The sequence below is a fragment of the Magallana gigas genome, chromosome 8 (genome assembly GCF_963853765.1).
Source record: "Magallana gigas chromosome 8, xbMagGiga1.1, whole genome shotgun sequence".
NCBI classification, from domain to species: domain Eukaryota; kingdom Metazoa; phylum Mollusca; class Bivalvia; order Ostreida; family Ostreidae; genus Magallana; species Magallana gigas.
The window spans coordinates 21,039,988-21,052,636 of NC_088860.1; the positions used below are offsets into that span (position 1 = coordinate 21,039,988).

Genomic DNA, 12,649 nt, shown 5'->3' on the forward strand with positions numbered 1-12,649 from the left:
AAGACCAATATATCCAAAAATGGTCTAGTGAAATTAACGACTCGTCAAAAGGGCAAATTTACAAGATTTTTAAGAAAAAATTTAGTTATGAAAATACATTAATATATTGCCACATAAGCTCAGAACGATTTTTATGGAATTTAGAACCTCAAACCACCATTTACCAATGGAGACTGGGAGATGGCACAATATTCCTTTAAACCAAAGACTGTGTAAACTGTGCAATTCAGGTCAAATTGCTGACGAATTCCATTATATTCCTAAATATAAAGAGCTATTGACAATTAGACATAGATATCTTGATGATTAATACTGTTTAGCGCCAAATACCTTTAAGTATAGTGAACTTATATCTTGTACTAATGTCACAAATCTGAAAAAAATATGTTATTTTATTATCAAAATATACAGTCTGATATAATACTAGTAGTCTGTCCTCCATTTTTATACTTTTTTCTTATTTTCATTGTATATATTGGATATTTATGCTTATTTACTATTTATCTACTAATTATCTATTCATTTATAAAATGTACCTCTGATTTTTGAACTGTATATAATGATTGACCTTATGTACCATTTCATGGTTTGAGCGAATAAACTGAATTGAATTGAAAATTGTATACATGTTATGATACTTTGTTTCTTGGGGTCGAAAAAATAAATTTTTTGATTCGTTAATTCCCTCTGTAAAAAGATCGTCCATTACCATTCCAAGAGACCTAAAAAAAATCAACAAGTGGGCGAAATTCAGGCTTTAATTTTTCAGTACAACTAGTTGAAACCAATATTCTAGAATATCTTTTGAATGAATTTGTTCTTTTCTTTTTGTTTTGTATAATGTAAAATTTGATCGGAATGGCTAGCATTTCAAAACAAGTTTGCAATTTAGATACGGTAAAACGGTAATATCAGTAAGATGCTGAATGCAGTGGTATTGACTTTGATTTTATTAAAATAATACGAACCTTGCTAAGATCTCTTTTTACTTACTATAGTTCATCTCAAATAACAAGCACGTTGTAAACATTTCACAATTTTAGGCACGCAAGCTTAAAAGGCACACATAAACAAGTTCCATGGAATGTTGAACAAGGAAGGCGACATTTAAATAAAAAAGAATTCAATTTTCTTTGATAACTTATTACTGTAAAGAGTTTTCTCTGAAGACGGTAAGCTTTTCAAATAAAGCTAAACTTGTATGTAACAAAAGACTTGACCTATAGGGCCGGTTTACAAAAAGTATATCGATTTCCGTTCCACTTTTTGATTTTAGAACATACATAGTAAAGTTTCATATTGTATAGTGATTGAAAAAAAAAGTTTCACAGTCTTTGTCGGAGCAGTACGAGTTATGAAATATTTTTAATTTAAATTCTATTTTTAGTTTACTTGCTATTATACGATACTTGTTCTTTATATGCGTTTAGTTACAACCAAAGACATAATAAACAACTACTGATAGTCGCGCGTGACGCAATTTCAAAGGTAGCAAACTCTTTGCGACAAATAATGCACGTCGCCTTAGTTTTTTCAACAGAAATAAAAGGAAGAGTGAGGTGTGTAGATGATGAAGGGTTATCACGAGGCGTTCGAACACTATCATCATTCACTGTACATTCAACTGAACTCTTTTCCGTATTAACAGCTGCGTCCTATGTATAAGGGGACGTACCTATGCCGAGATGGCAAGGGGACGGGAAACTCTAACTGACCCACCCCATTTTTTCTAATCTCGAAACCTTCCTTCTGCAATTCTGGCATAAAATTCACCAAATGCACACGTTCTTTGCAAAGGATGAACAACTTCTACTTTGAATTACTTCTCCCACAATTGTACCATTTCCTTTACAGTGTATATATGTTCTGGAAAGGCAAACACAGCAGTTTTTGCTCGGCGTGATTTTTTTTTTCGTGGCACCTGTCTCAAATAAGACAGATTGGATGATTCTTGCCTCAAACAAAGCGTGCTTTAACTAAGGTATAGTTCCGGTTGATTGCTTTTACATGAAGTTAAGTATATTCTTTTTCCATCGATGTCTTTAAAAAAAAGAGCAAATGTGCATACAGGAAGAAGTTAAAAACAAAATTTTGCAAAATTCGACCACAGGGCCGGGGTACTCGTAAAAAATTCTATCTTAGTTTATTTCTTTGAACAAAACCTATCAAAATATAGATTAATTTAAGGGGCAGACCGGTACTGAAGGATATCTAGACCTAAAAATATACAGAAATATATACCATTTTACTGAGAAAGTGTTATTTTAGCCAACTTTAAAGATTAATTGTAAAATTGCAAGATTAACATGATAGGTTCAAAATGCAAATTCGATTTTCGAAAGTGATTTTTTCCGGGAAATCAATCTCACCTACAGGTCGATTATATAAAGGTCAATTCTTTTGTTATTTGCAACAGATCCTATTAAAGTTTAAATTATGTCAGTACATTGAATAATCAAATGTTATTGTAAGAAACAAAATCACGATAAAATATACTGCTTTTACATTTCATTAAGAAATAAGAATCTCACTCCTATATTTTTTCCACCTGTAGCCAGGAAAAATGCGTTTTTCTGTAATGTTGTTTTCATTCCTATTGCGACCAACTTTCCCTCTTACTGTGTCTGAACATTTCTGTATATATCTTTCATGCTAAATATGAAGTCAACATCTAATCGTAAATCAATTTTGTCAATAGGCATTATACTTGTGAGAGCTTTACATATCCAGGAAGAATTCAAACTAGAGGTTTGTACAACAACACAAGGTAATTCCTAACCCTACCCACACTCATACCCCCAGAAAAGCGTGCTGCTGAACAAGTAGTGTATCGCGACCCAATATGCGCTTATCCGTTCATTGTGAAGAATCAATAGTTTCTTAGAATAAAATGGACAATTTAATGTTGCAAATATTGCAAGAATTGATAATTTTTCTAAGAAATTGTTCCTGCTAGTAAATGTTAACGCAATTATTATTAGTTATTTTTTTTTGTTGGTAATTTATGTTTTATGCTTTATTAGTAGGCATTTTTATATTCAGTGTACATAGCAGAGGGTACGGGTGAAAGAGAATTTGAGAGTATCATAAAATCATATAACGATCGAATTTTAATCATTGGTACATGTATTAAGGAAGTTTGTAGGTCAACAAATTACACATCAGGTTGGTTTCAAATTTTTTGATTTTCTTCGTCGTTAACTACTATTTATCATTGAAAATGTAAAAAAAAAAATTAGCTTTAAAAATTAAAGATTTTTCCATATTTTAATACAGAGCTCTAGCTTATTCTCATTTCCAAGTCTTCATCTTTTCAATAAACTGTATTTTGTGTAAAATCTTACATTGGAAAATCATCGACATTTTAATCATGAAAAAATTACATAGAAAAAGCTTTATTCATCTTTTAACTATACCATTGTCTGTCTGTCTGTCTGTCTGTCTGTCTGTCTGTCTGTCTCTCTCTCTCTCTCTCTCTCTCTCGCTCTCTCTCTCTCTCTCTGACTCTCTGCAATGCGGTTAAACCACAAAAGAAGAATGAAAAACTTTTGGTAAAATGTGGGTGTGTATGTGTGTGTGTGTGTGTGTGTGTGTGTGAGAGAGAGAGAGAGAGAGAGAGAGAGAGAGAGAGAGAGAGAGAGAGAGTGTGTGTGTGTGTGTGTGTACGCACATGTGTACGTGTTCTACATTGATAGTGTTTTACGTGATAGTGAAACACGTATGTAAATGGTTAGCAAAGGGCGGGAACTCGCCGCGCGCTTGTATTCCAATCATATTGATGGACTTATTAACACGTTACACTGACTAGTAATTTTGATATTATCACCTGTCAAATCTTGCACGTTAAAAGACGATGAAATGTTTCTGTATCTCATTCTTATCACCATTTTTCAACAGACAAAATAAGGTAAACAATTTATTTTTATCTGGTAGTTTCAAATTATAATCATTTTGTTTGCAAACCTTTTTTCACATTTTAAATCTTTATAATTATCTCTAATTAAATATTTTTTGTTGACAATGATTCTGGGAAATTAGAAAAAAAAATTGAACACAACTAAAATAATAACCTTTCGTGAAATCATATCGCATATAAGTTAAGCTAGTTTATAAAGTTCAATTTCATTAAAAAAAACACTTTGAAACTAAATGAAGTGCTTGCATCAATCAGAACATCGCTCGGACTTTTCCGTCAATTCGAGATTTGACGGAAAAGGCCAAGCGATGCATCAATCAGAACATCGCTCGGACTTTTCCGTCAATTCAAGATTTGACGGAAAAGGCCAAGCGATGTTCCGATTGGTTCTAGCATCAATGAAAATAACTTAGATTAATGACCGCTTGGATTTGAACGGTGTTAGGGGATCAGTCTGGAACTGCATCGGTCGTGTGCCATACAGACGGGGTTAGGGAAGGTTGGCGTAAAGGGTACAAGGTGTAAGGTTGAGGCGCGCTGTGGGTCTAAGGTAAAAACGAAGGGCAAATGTGCCGTATACCCGATTTCTCCACCAATTATAATCGCCGGATTCGTGCCGTTTTGGGTATTTTCCGTATCGAGTGATTACTTATGAACTAAATAAACACTCGCTGAATTTTTAACATTTATTCCATTTAATAACACATTGCTGTATTCATTAAATAGGGGAAACTCGCTAATTAACAATTCTATACATATGACAGTGAGGTAAAACGCAACGGATTATACAGACGACTTGTATCTTGATTCTTTACCTCTCAATCGATTTTAAACTATGTATTTAAATTAAGATTTTATTGGACACTTCCATTTTGTGACGTATGTCCGATCGAAATAAACAATAAAATTTTGTATAATTCTATAGTTACATCTACCAAATAGGAATCCCTCAATTTCTTACGGAATCTTTAGCTAATTCATAGCTCTATAGTAACTGACAGGACTGAAATCTGCACGCCTTTTTATCGATTGGTCGAAATCTACAGCGGCCAAAGAAAAATCACGGACAAAATAATCATGATAGTGTCAGACTCATATTCCCATAGGGGACGATTTGGCCGTGTCTTTTATCTAACACACTTATGTACATTAACAGTAATTTAGTTAATTTAACTTTCTTTTAACAATTAACTCTGTTATTTGGATAAAAGAGAGATGTAAATATAAACAATAAATGCTTTCTTTGATGACCCCTGCGCGTTATGAAAGTAGCGATCACTGCAGAAAAAATCACATAATCCGCGGTTTGTATTTTTCCTGCAATAACCCACATGAATCGCCAAAGAATACATTTTATTGTGTTATCCTTTTTATTCCCGAAATTGTTACCTAACAGAGTAGCGCGATGGTTCAAGCGTTATTACGAATCCTATAGTCCCGCTGGGGCTTTTATAATTTTTATTTTTCCAAAAAAAAGTTTAACATTTTTTTGTCCAACGTTGTAAAATTTAAAAGTTCTAAAACAATGAAAGTATTTTGATTTATATGGACAAATGTCCCATACTTCTATCACCATGTAAAATGTATATTTTACATGTTGTGAACATTTTCGATAGTTTTAGCTTGTTGGTAAATTAACATTATTTACTTTTCTTACGTCTTGTGAAATTCCTCCAGACTGTGATGTCATAGAATGTTAATTAGTGTTTAGCAAAATTCTTAATTATAACAAAAACAAAAAAACCCAGAACATCAAGGTAATTAAGTGTAGCTTTAGGAAATATACTTCTTAGAAAGCAGGGTTGAAGGACAACGGTTTCTTTCTTGTTGTAATGACGGACAATTAAAGAATATAATGAAATTCAACCCCAATTTCGTGTTTTGTGCATTTTTCACATATTCTTTCATCTCTAGGTGTATTTCACCAGCGTCCACTTTCAATGGGTAGGTGGTGATTACAAATTCGAAATCTACATAAAATGATTGAATTTTTTTGTTCACAAATATAATTTTCAAATATAAGTTCTTCCTTTTATAGTCTATAAATTTAAAGGTTTAGAAATGAATTTCTTAACTGCTTTGATTTTACGACATTACGGAAAATTTAATCTTTATTCTATTCTTAGTAGTTTCGTCACGTACGAGTGACTTGTATAAATAGTTTTTCATGTTTGTGTGGGGTTTTTTTTTTTTGGTCATTGCGACGTTCGTTACAAGATTGTTAGGAGTTGATAGTAACACTCCCTGCCCGCCCAAAACATTGTACTGCATAATTTACATGTTTGTCTATATGGTATGCGATTATGTTAATATACGTTTTGTTTCGTAATGTGATTAAATGCGATCTTGTAACGAACGCACCTAACCTATTTCATTTTGTTGTTGTTTTTTTAAATTAGACAAGAAAAGATTTATTTTTGGAGGAGAGAAACGAGGGAGAAAAAAAGACGATTGAAGTAGTTATTGCCAATTTTGGTTGAATTGATCAATTAGAACATGTTTTACTTTTTCTTTTGACCACTTGGTATTTTGTATTGTCAGGATTGTCAGAGTTATGATATGGAAACGTGTTTTCACTTGGGAATAAAAAAGTCTTTTACAATTTTTTTAACAATTGAAATAAACCATAAGAATTCAATGAATGAATTATCTCTAATAATTATCTGTTTTACGTTTTGATTACTATAGATATTTGTGGAAGAATATTACTGTTCAGAGTAATGCATTACCAAACAATACAGGTACATATGTCTGTTTGTCTTTCAAAAAATATTTTTAAAATAAATTGAAATTCTTTCAATCAAAGTGTGTTTTCAAGAAAAAAATTTCATTCATATTTTCATTTTCATTTATTTGGTTAGGATGCTTCGTTCTCGAGTCCATATTCAAATCCAGATACAAATGTTAATACATTTGCTGGAGTCTTTCCATTTGAGCACCTACAGCGAGAAAGGTCTCATCCGGCAATGTTTGCGCAGGATAATGCGCATGTGCAGAATATCCTTCACAGAAATGAAAATGTTGCGTTCGATACCCCTCAGCACCGAGCCACAACGCACTATCGTCGGCAGCAGTATGTTGGCCATTTTGTAAACATACCGGACATGCGCGATTCTACCAACTGGAAAAATCCTGCAGAAAGCAACTTGCTTTATCTGGACCTGGACAAAATGGGAAAAGCCATGCCTAGTGGAAGAAGTCGCAGCTATATTGATGATTTGCCTGGTAGTTACACCGACCAGCAGTCTCAAAGCAGCATTCAAACCTCAGAGGTCGGAGTTCACGATAATCGTCGTTACTGTTTTGGCAATAATCGGTTCGCACCGACGTCACAGGAAATGAGGCAACCAAGGCGTCTTAGAGAGTATGTATTTCTTTTTTCTTTGTTTTATCATTTATTTCCTTTCCGATGTTGTCCTCTACATGTATAAAGATTTACTTTTTAATCATAATTTTTTTTACTTAGATATCAGTGACGTATATAATACATGATATATAAAGAGTTTGACGTCAAGTTTAACACCTGTAGCTATATGAAATCACAATCCGATAATATTGTGACTTATTTTCGAAGAAGCCTCATCAATTCTGACAACATGACCGATAGAAACTAATTTCTACTTGTTTTAATAACGAATCACTTCTCCGGAAATATAAGTTTTTCATTCGAACACATGTTTGTGTCACGTGGTTTCTGAGTTATTTTGAATTTTGTCGGATGAATGAAAAATAACTTATCTTTTACGCCACTCTCATCCAAAAACAAATTTCCCAAAAAACTAATTTTAAAAAAAGCAACAAACAAATATCTGATACTATCAAATGAATTCCAAATCGGAAAGTCTTTTTAAAGAGCACATTATCAGATGTAATTTAGTAAACTACAAAATGATGCTTGATAAACGGTTTTCAAATAATGAAACACTTGTCGAAAATTTAACTCAAAAATGTAACTGAAAGATATTCACCACAATCATATTTGTTAAAAAATATGTGCAATTCATTTTTCTACGTTTTCAAAGGGCTAAATATGTAGATTCTCTTTTTAGTTTTTATAGACATTTTTTGTTTAGCTGCTCAGTCGATCTCGTACGTATAAAATTGAGCGTTGAATTTTTTTTTTTGAAAGAGATGAGGTTGTGACTTACACGCCAACGACAGTGTTTGGAAAGTTGGACATGACCAGCTATAGCGACCACGACTTAAGCAAAGACGTCATTTGTGCAGTGTGTGGAGACAGCGCCAAGTGTCAGCACTATGGCGTCAGGACATGCGAGGGATGTAAAGGCTTCTTTAAAGTATGTACTCAATTCTTGTTGTTGTTCTCCTTTGTCAAACTACAATGGTCATTAATCATGCAATGTGCGCCATTGATGACGAGGCGTTTTCTTCTCATCAGCTTCAAAACACAGTTGTTTTATGTAACAAGTTATTGACTTATGATACAAATCGTCTCATTCATTTGCATTAAAACTCAGTTTTTCATTCTTAATGGTTTTAAAGACGTCAATTAGACAAATTCCTTTTCGAGACACCCCCCCCCCCCGAAAAACCCAGTATTCCTCGCACTCCCCCTGGAAAGAATAATGGATTCGTGCATGAAGAGGTCAATTATCTTGCTTTAAAATTTTTTTTATGTTCTATTAGGGGGGGATTTGCGACCATCTTGTACATTTGAGGAAAAGAATATAAACATTTCTTGAGCTGGTTTGTTTTTGTCCGAAACGGGCCAAAAATGTTGCCAAAATATATAAATCAATAAATATGAAGTCTTACTTTTCATTTGGTTTGACAAATATGCATACAAAAACAGGATAATGCCTTATCAATCACTTAGAACAGCTGTCGAACTGCGCAGCTTACAGACTTACATAATGTATTTTGATACAAGTCCGCAAATTCGTGGTCCAAGTCACAAAAAATATTTAAATAGTCTACTTTGTTGTGTCTGAAATTGCTCAGTGGTTAGAGTACCTGACATAAGCTAACATTATATATCTAGAGTTTGTGGGTTCGATACCACAAAAATTTCAGGCAACATTTTTTTCTTATCTTTTGTTAGATGTATTAAAAACTGAACATTGTTACAAATTGTGGTTTTGTAAACTTGTATTATAATATATTTGAATAGATTTAATTGGGAAAAAATAAATTAAAAATTGTATTTCACTACTAAACCGAATGGGCATTTGCGCAATCTAATTCTAATTCTCCCATCTTATCAATGGTAAAGAATGCTCTTCATTTTCACCAGAGATCTGTCCAGAAGAATTCGAATTATGTCTGTGTTGGCGACAAGAAATGCTTGATTGACAAGAGCAGACGAAACCGTTGCCAAAGCTGCAGATTCCAAAAATGCCTGACCGTGGGGATGAGCAAAGAAGGTAATAAAGATTTCAGAAGCTGATTTGAATTTGGTTTTACGTAATACTAAGATCATAACAAGTAAATTTCAATAAAGGGGGCGGGGTCTTCTTATTAAGGTCTTACTTCGAACATAACCCATCAAATTCTTTATTTTTTAAGTAAGTTCTAATTCTTACTTTTCAAATTTTAATTTAAGAATACGGATTTTAAAAAATATAATTGGGGTGGGGGGTGGGGTAGGGGAGTAGGTTCTTTGTATAGAAAACGACAAGGTATGTGCAACAGATCTTTAAAAAATTAGAGAAATGACCTCGAAACTAAAAATAAGGAAAAATTTAATGAAATGCTAATAGCATTGACTGAATGTTTTATATTAAACCAAGTACTTATAGTATATTGTGAATGAGATTTTACCTTTTAAATTACATTATACATCTGTTTTCCTGTTATTTACACCCGATTAACTACAATGTCTTTCATGTTTTGGTTTTTAAATGTTTGGTGTGAATTTTATCAAGAACCAAACAAGTAAGGTATTTTAGAACTGTGAAGTTTACAAGCAATGGAAAACTGTTAATTATGTCCAATAATGTTTTCGTTTAAAGATTTGGAAGTAAAAAGAGCCAACCAATGACTATAGATATTAATGTTTTAAAAAAAAAAACTTCAAATTTTTTTAGTTTTGACAATTTAAATTATTCCTTTCTTTTATAAAGCGCTAATTTTGAAATGGTTACGACATTTTTTTCTTAGAAGAAATCCTGTAGGGCATAATCATAGAGAACCCCCGGGGGAAAATCTCCATAGTTGATGCATGTTCCTAATTCCTCAAATCAAGGAAATCTTCCATCCCTGATATTTGATACACTTTTCGGGGGATTTTAAAATACCCAATGCAATCAAGTCCATAATATGCACATCTTCCTGAGAAATGTGCAGATTGTTTATACATGCATATACGAATGGAAAACAAATGATTTTAATGGTAGCCCGGTTTGTTCATAAATTGATAATAATAATTATTAAAAAAATATCAATTATAATAATTAGAAGAATAAAGTTATGTAATGATTTGGTATTTCAGTCGTTAGAAGCGGGCAGTTGAAAGGCCGGAGAGGGAGGCTACCGTCCAAGACAAAGCAGTCCGTGTTTTACCTGCCCCTAGACCCGTCCAATTAGGTCATGTGTCAACATTTCCTTATTTAGGTCATGTGCCAACATCACCTCACTGTCCAATTGGGTCATGTGTCAATATCATCTTATTTAGGTCATGTGTCAACATCACCTTATTTCGGTCATTTGTTAATGTCATCTCACTGTCAAGTTAGGTCATGTTTCAATATCACCCTATTTGGGTCATGTGTCAACATCACCTTATTAAGGTCATGTGTCAACGTAATCTTATTTTGTTTTGTTAATATGATTGATATAACGATTGCCTGTGTGGCAGTTGTCTATTTCTATTATTTTGTTTTATTATCATTGTTATTTTGATTTTATGAATAATGCATTTGTTGTTGTTTTTCTTTTCGTTTTAATTGTTATTTTGATTTTATAAATAATGCATTTGTTGTTGTTTTTCTTTTCGTTTTGATTGGTTGTTTATTTTTTAATGCTTAGTTGATTAAATTGAATTGAAAATTTAATTGTTAATGAGCAACCACGCTGCAGGTCCAGAGCTCCCGGTCTGAAAAAAGCGGACTGTCGTCAAATCGATTTTTTTTTTAGACCGGGAGCTACAGACCTGCAGATATGAGCAAACTGTTCTTCAAATACTCGGTCCCAAATTTTTTTCATGATACATATAAAAGCTTTGCTTTGTTTTAAATGTTCATTTTTCTTCTTTACATGTAGATTTTCAACAAAAGCTAATTATTATCGCCCCGGGTTATTAAGACATATGCCTAGGTCAGATATAAGCCGGTGATTGGGCGAACAAATTTTCTTCATATCGTTGGCCCGAAACTGGTATCGGACGACACGGAGCAGTCACATTAACTTCTAGGAACACCGATATTTTCAACTTTGAATACTTATTGGTCGTTGAATCGACGCAAGGACATCGAACGATGAGACACATTTTGAATTTTACGGTCGGTCGATTGTATGAACAATTTCGCGATCGCTGAATATTCACAAAACCACGTGGACATTGACGAAAAAAGTCGGCCGTAAATTAGTGTCTGTTTATCGATTTTTAAGAAAATGTCAAATGCTGCTATGTCGTCCGACCGACGACAGACATAACAACCTATCCTCGAGGGTTCCTCGATGGACTACTCAACGACTGTTTTACCTTAAGAAGTCGGCCACCGACACAGGAAAATTTATAACTTGGCCCGAAAGACTCATAAATGGACGTCCGACGAAAATAGTCGATATCGACAAAGACAATGGCTTATGAACTGCCGCCTGTCGCCCGAATAATTCAATTTTTGCCTCAAACTCGTCGGCCGTTGGTCTTTTTTTGTGAAATGTGACTGGGGTTTTACCGTGTAAACTCTGGTGACCATGACGACAATGTATGGTACGCAATCTGTTATTATTATTATTTATACTGAATATATTTGCTAGTGACTTGCATGTTAATTGTTTACAACCGTCACGCGTTTTACAGTTTGAATGAATTGAACATCTGGAGGAACAGGTGCCCGTTAGTATCCATGTTTTTTAAATAATAGCCATATTTTTATTAAGGAATAAGAAATCATTGTTTGAGTGTAAATTTTCAGCAATTGTAGGATTGAATATTAAATTACCGACAATTTTAAGTTAATATCATTTCGGAGAGTTTTGTAAACTCCACTTACGCCCCAACAGTACATGATCTGCGTTATTCATAAAATTACATAAACCGAACTCTAAGTTGCAAATTATGTGTTATCGCAGAAAAAAAAACCTCATAGGATATAACAACTACAAAATATTTGGAAATTCGGGGTTGGCAAAAACGTGGACAAAGTAGTATGGATATTTTTTTCTTTTCCAAATGAAAACTTATACCCACAGGAACGAAAAACAGCATATAATCAATGAAGCGATTCACGAGGCAACCAATATTTGAAAACAGACAAAAAGTGTTTTCAGACACCACCTGTTGTGTTTTTCACATGATTGTTTACATCGAAACTTAGCAAAAGCATATTAAGTTCTAATCCTAAATCTACAAGATACATGAGTTATCACTTTGTCGCGATTGTTTAACGGTTACACTCTGTGAGTCAGATAGAAACGAAAACACGTCTGTACACTTTGACTGGTATATCTAGACTGATTTTATAAACAAACATAATCATTATTACGTACCCATGACGTCATGCTATGATGACGTCAAAATAGCAGTGTCTCCCAACGTCACATGCACCT

At 33.4% G+C, this 12,649-nt stretch overlaps 1 protein-coding gene across 1 annotated transcript; it reads left to right on the top strand.

The window, feature by feature from the left end:
- The first annotated feature begins 6,608 nt into the window (after positions 1–6,608).
- Positions 6,609–10,854, top strand: LOC105334180 (uncharacterized). Its single transcript, XM_011437540.4, has 5 exons — positions 6,609–6,657; positions 6,778–7,280; positions 8,046–8,214; positions 9,171–9,300; positions 10,368–10,854. Exons 1-5 carry the CDS (start codon positions 6,637–6,639, stop codon positions 10,460–10,462), a joined length of 918 nt encoding a protein of 305 aa, XP_011435842.3. The 5' UTR covers positions 6,609–6,636; the 3' UTR covers positions 10,463–10,854.
- The last annotated feature ends 1,795 nt before the right edge of the window (positions 10,855–12,649 follow it).

Coding starts and splice junctions, on each gene's coding strand:
- LOC105334180 (XM_011437540.4), top strand. CDS start 6,637: ATGCATTACCAAACAATACAG. Junction 7,281..8,045: donor CAACCAAGGCGTCTTAGAGA/GTATGTATTTCT, acceptor TTTTTTTGAAAG/AGATGAGGTTGTGACTTACA. Junction 8,215..9,170: donor GATGTAAAGGCTTCTTTAAA/GTATGTACTCAA, acceptor CATTTTCACCAG/AGATCTGTCCAGAAGAATTC.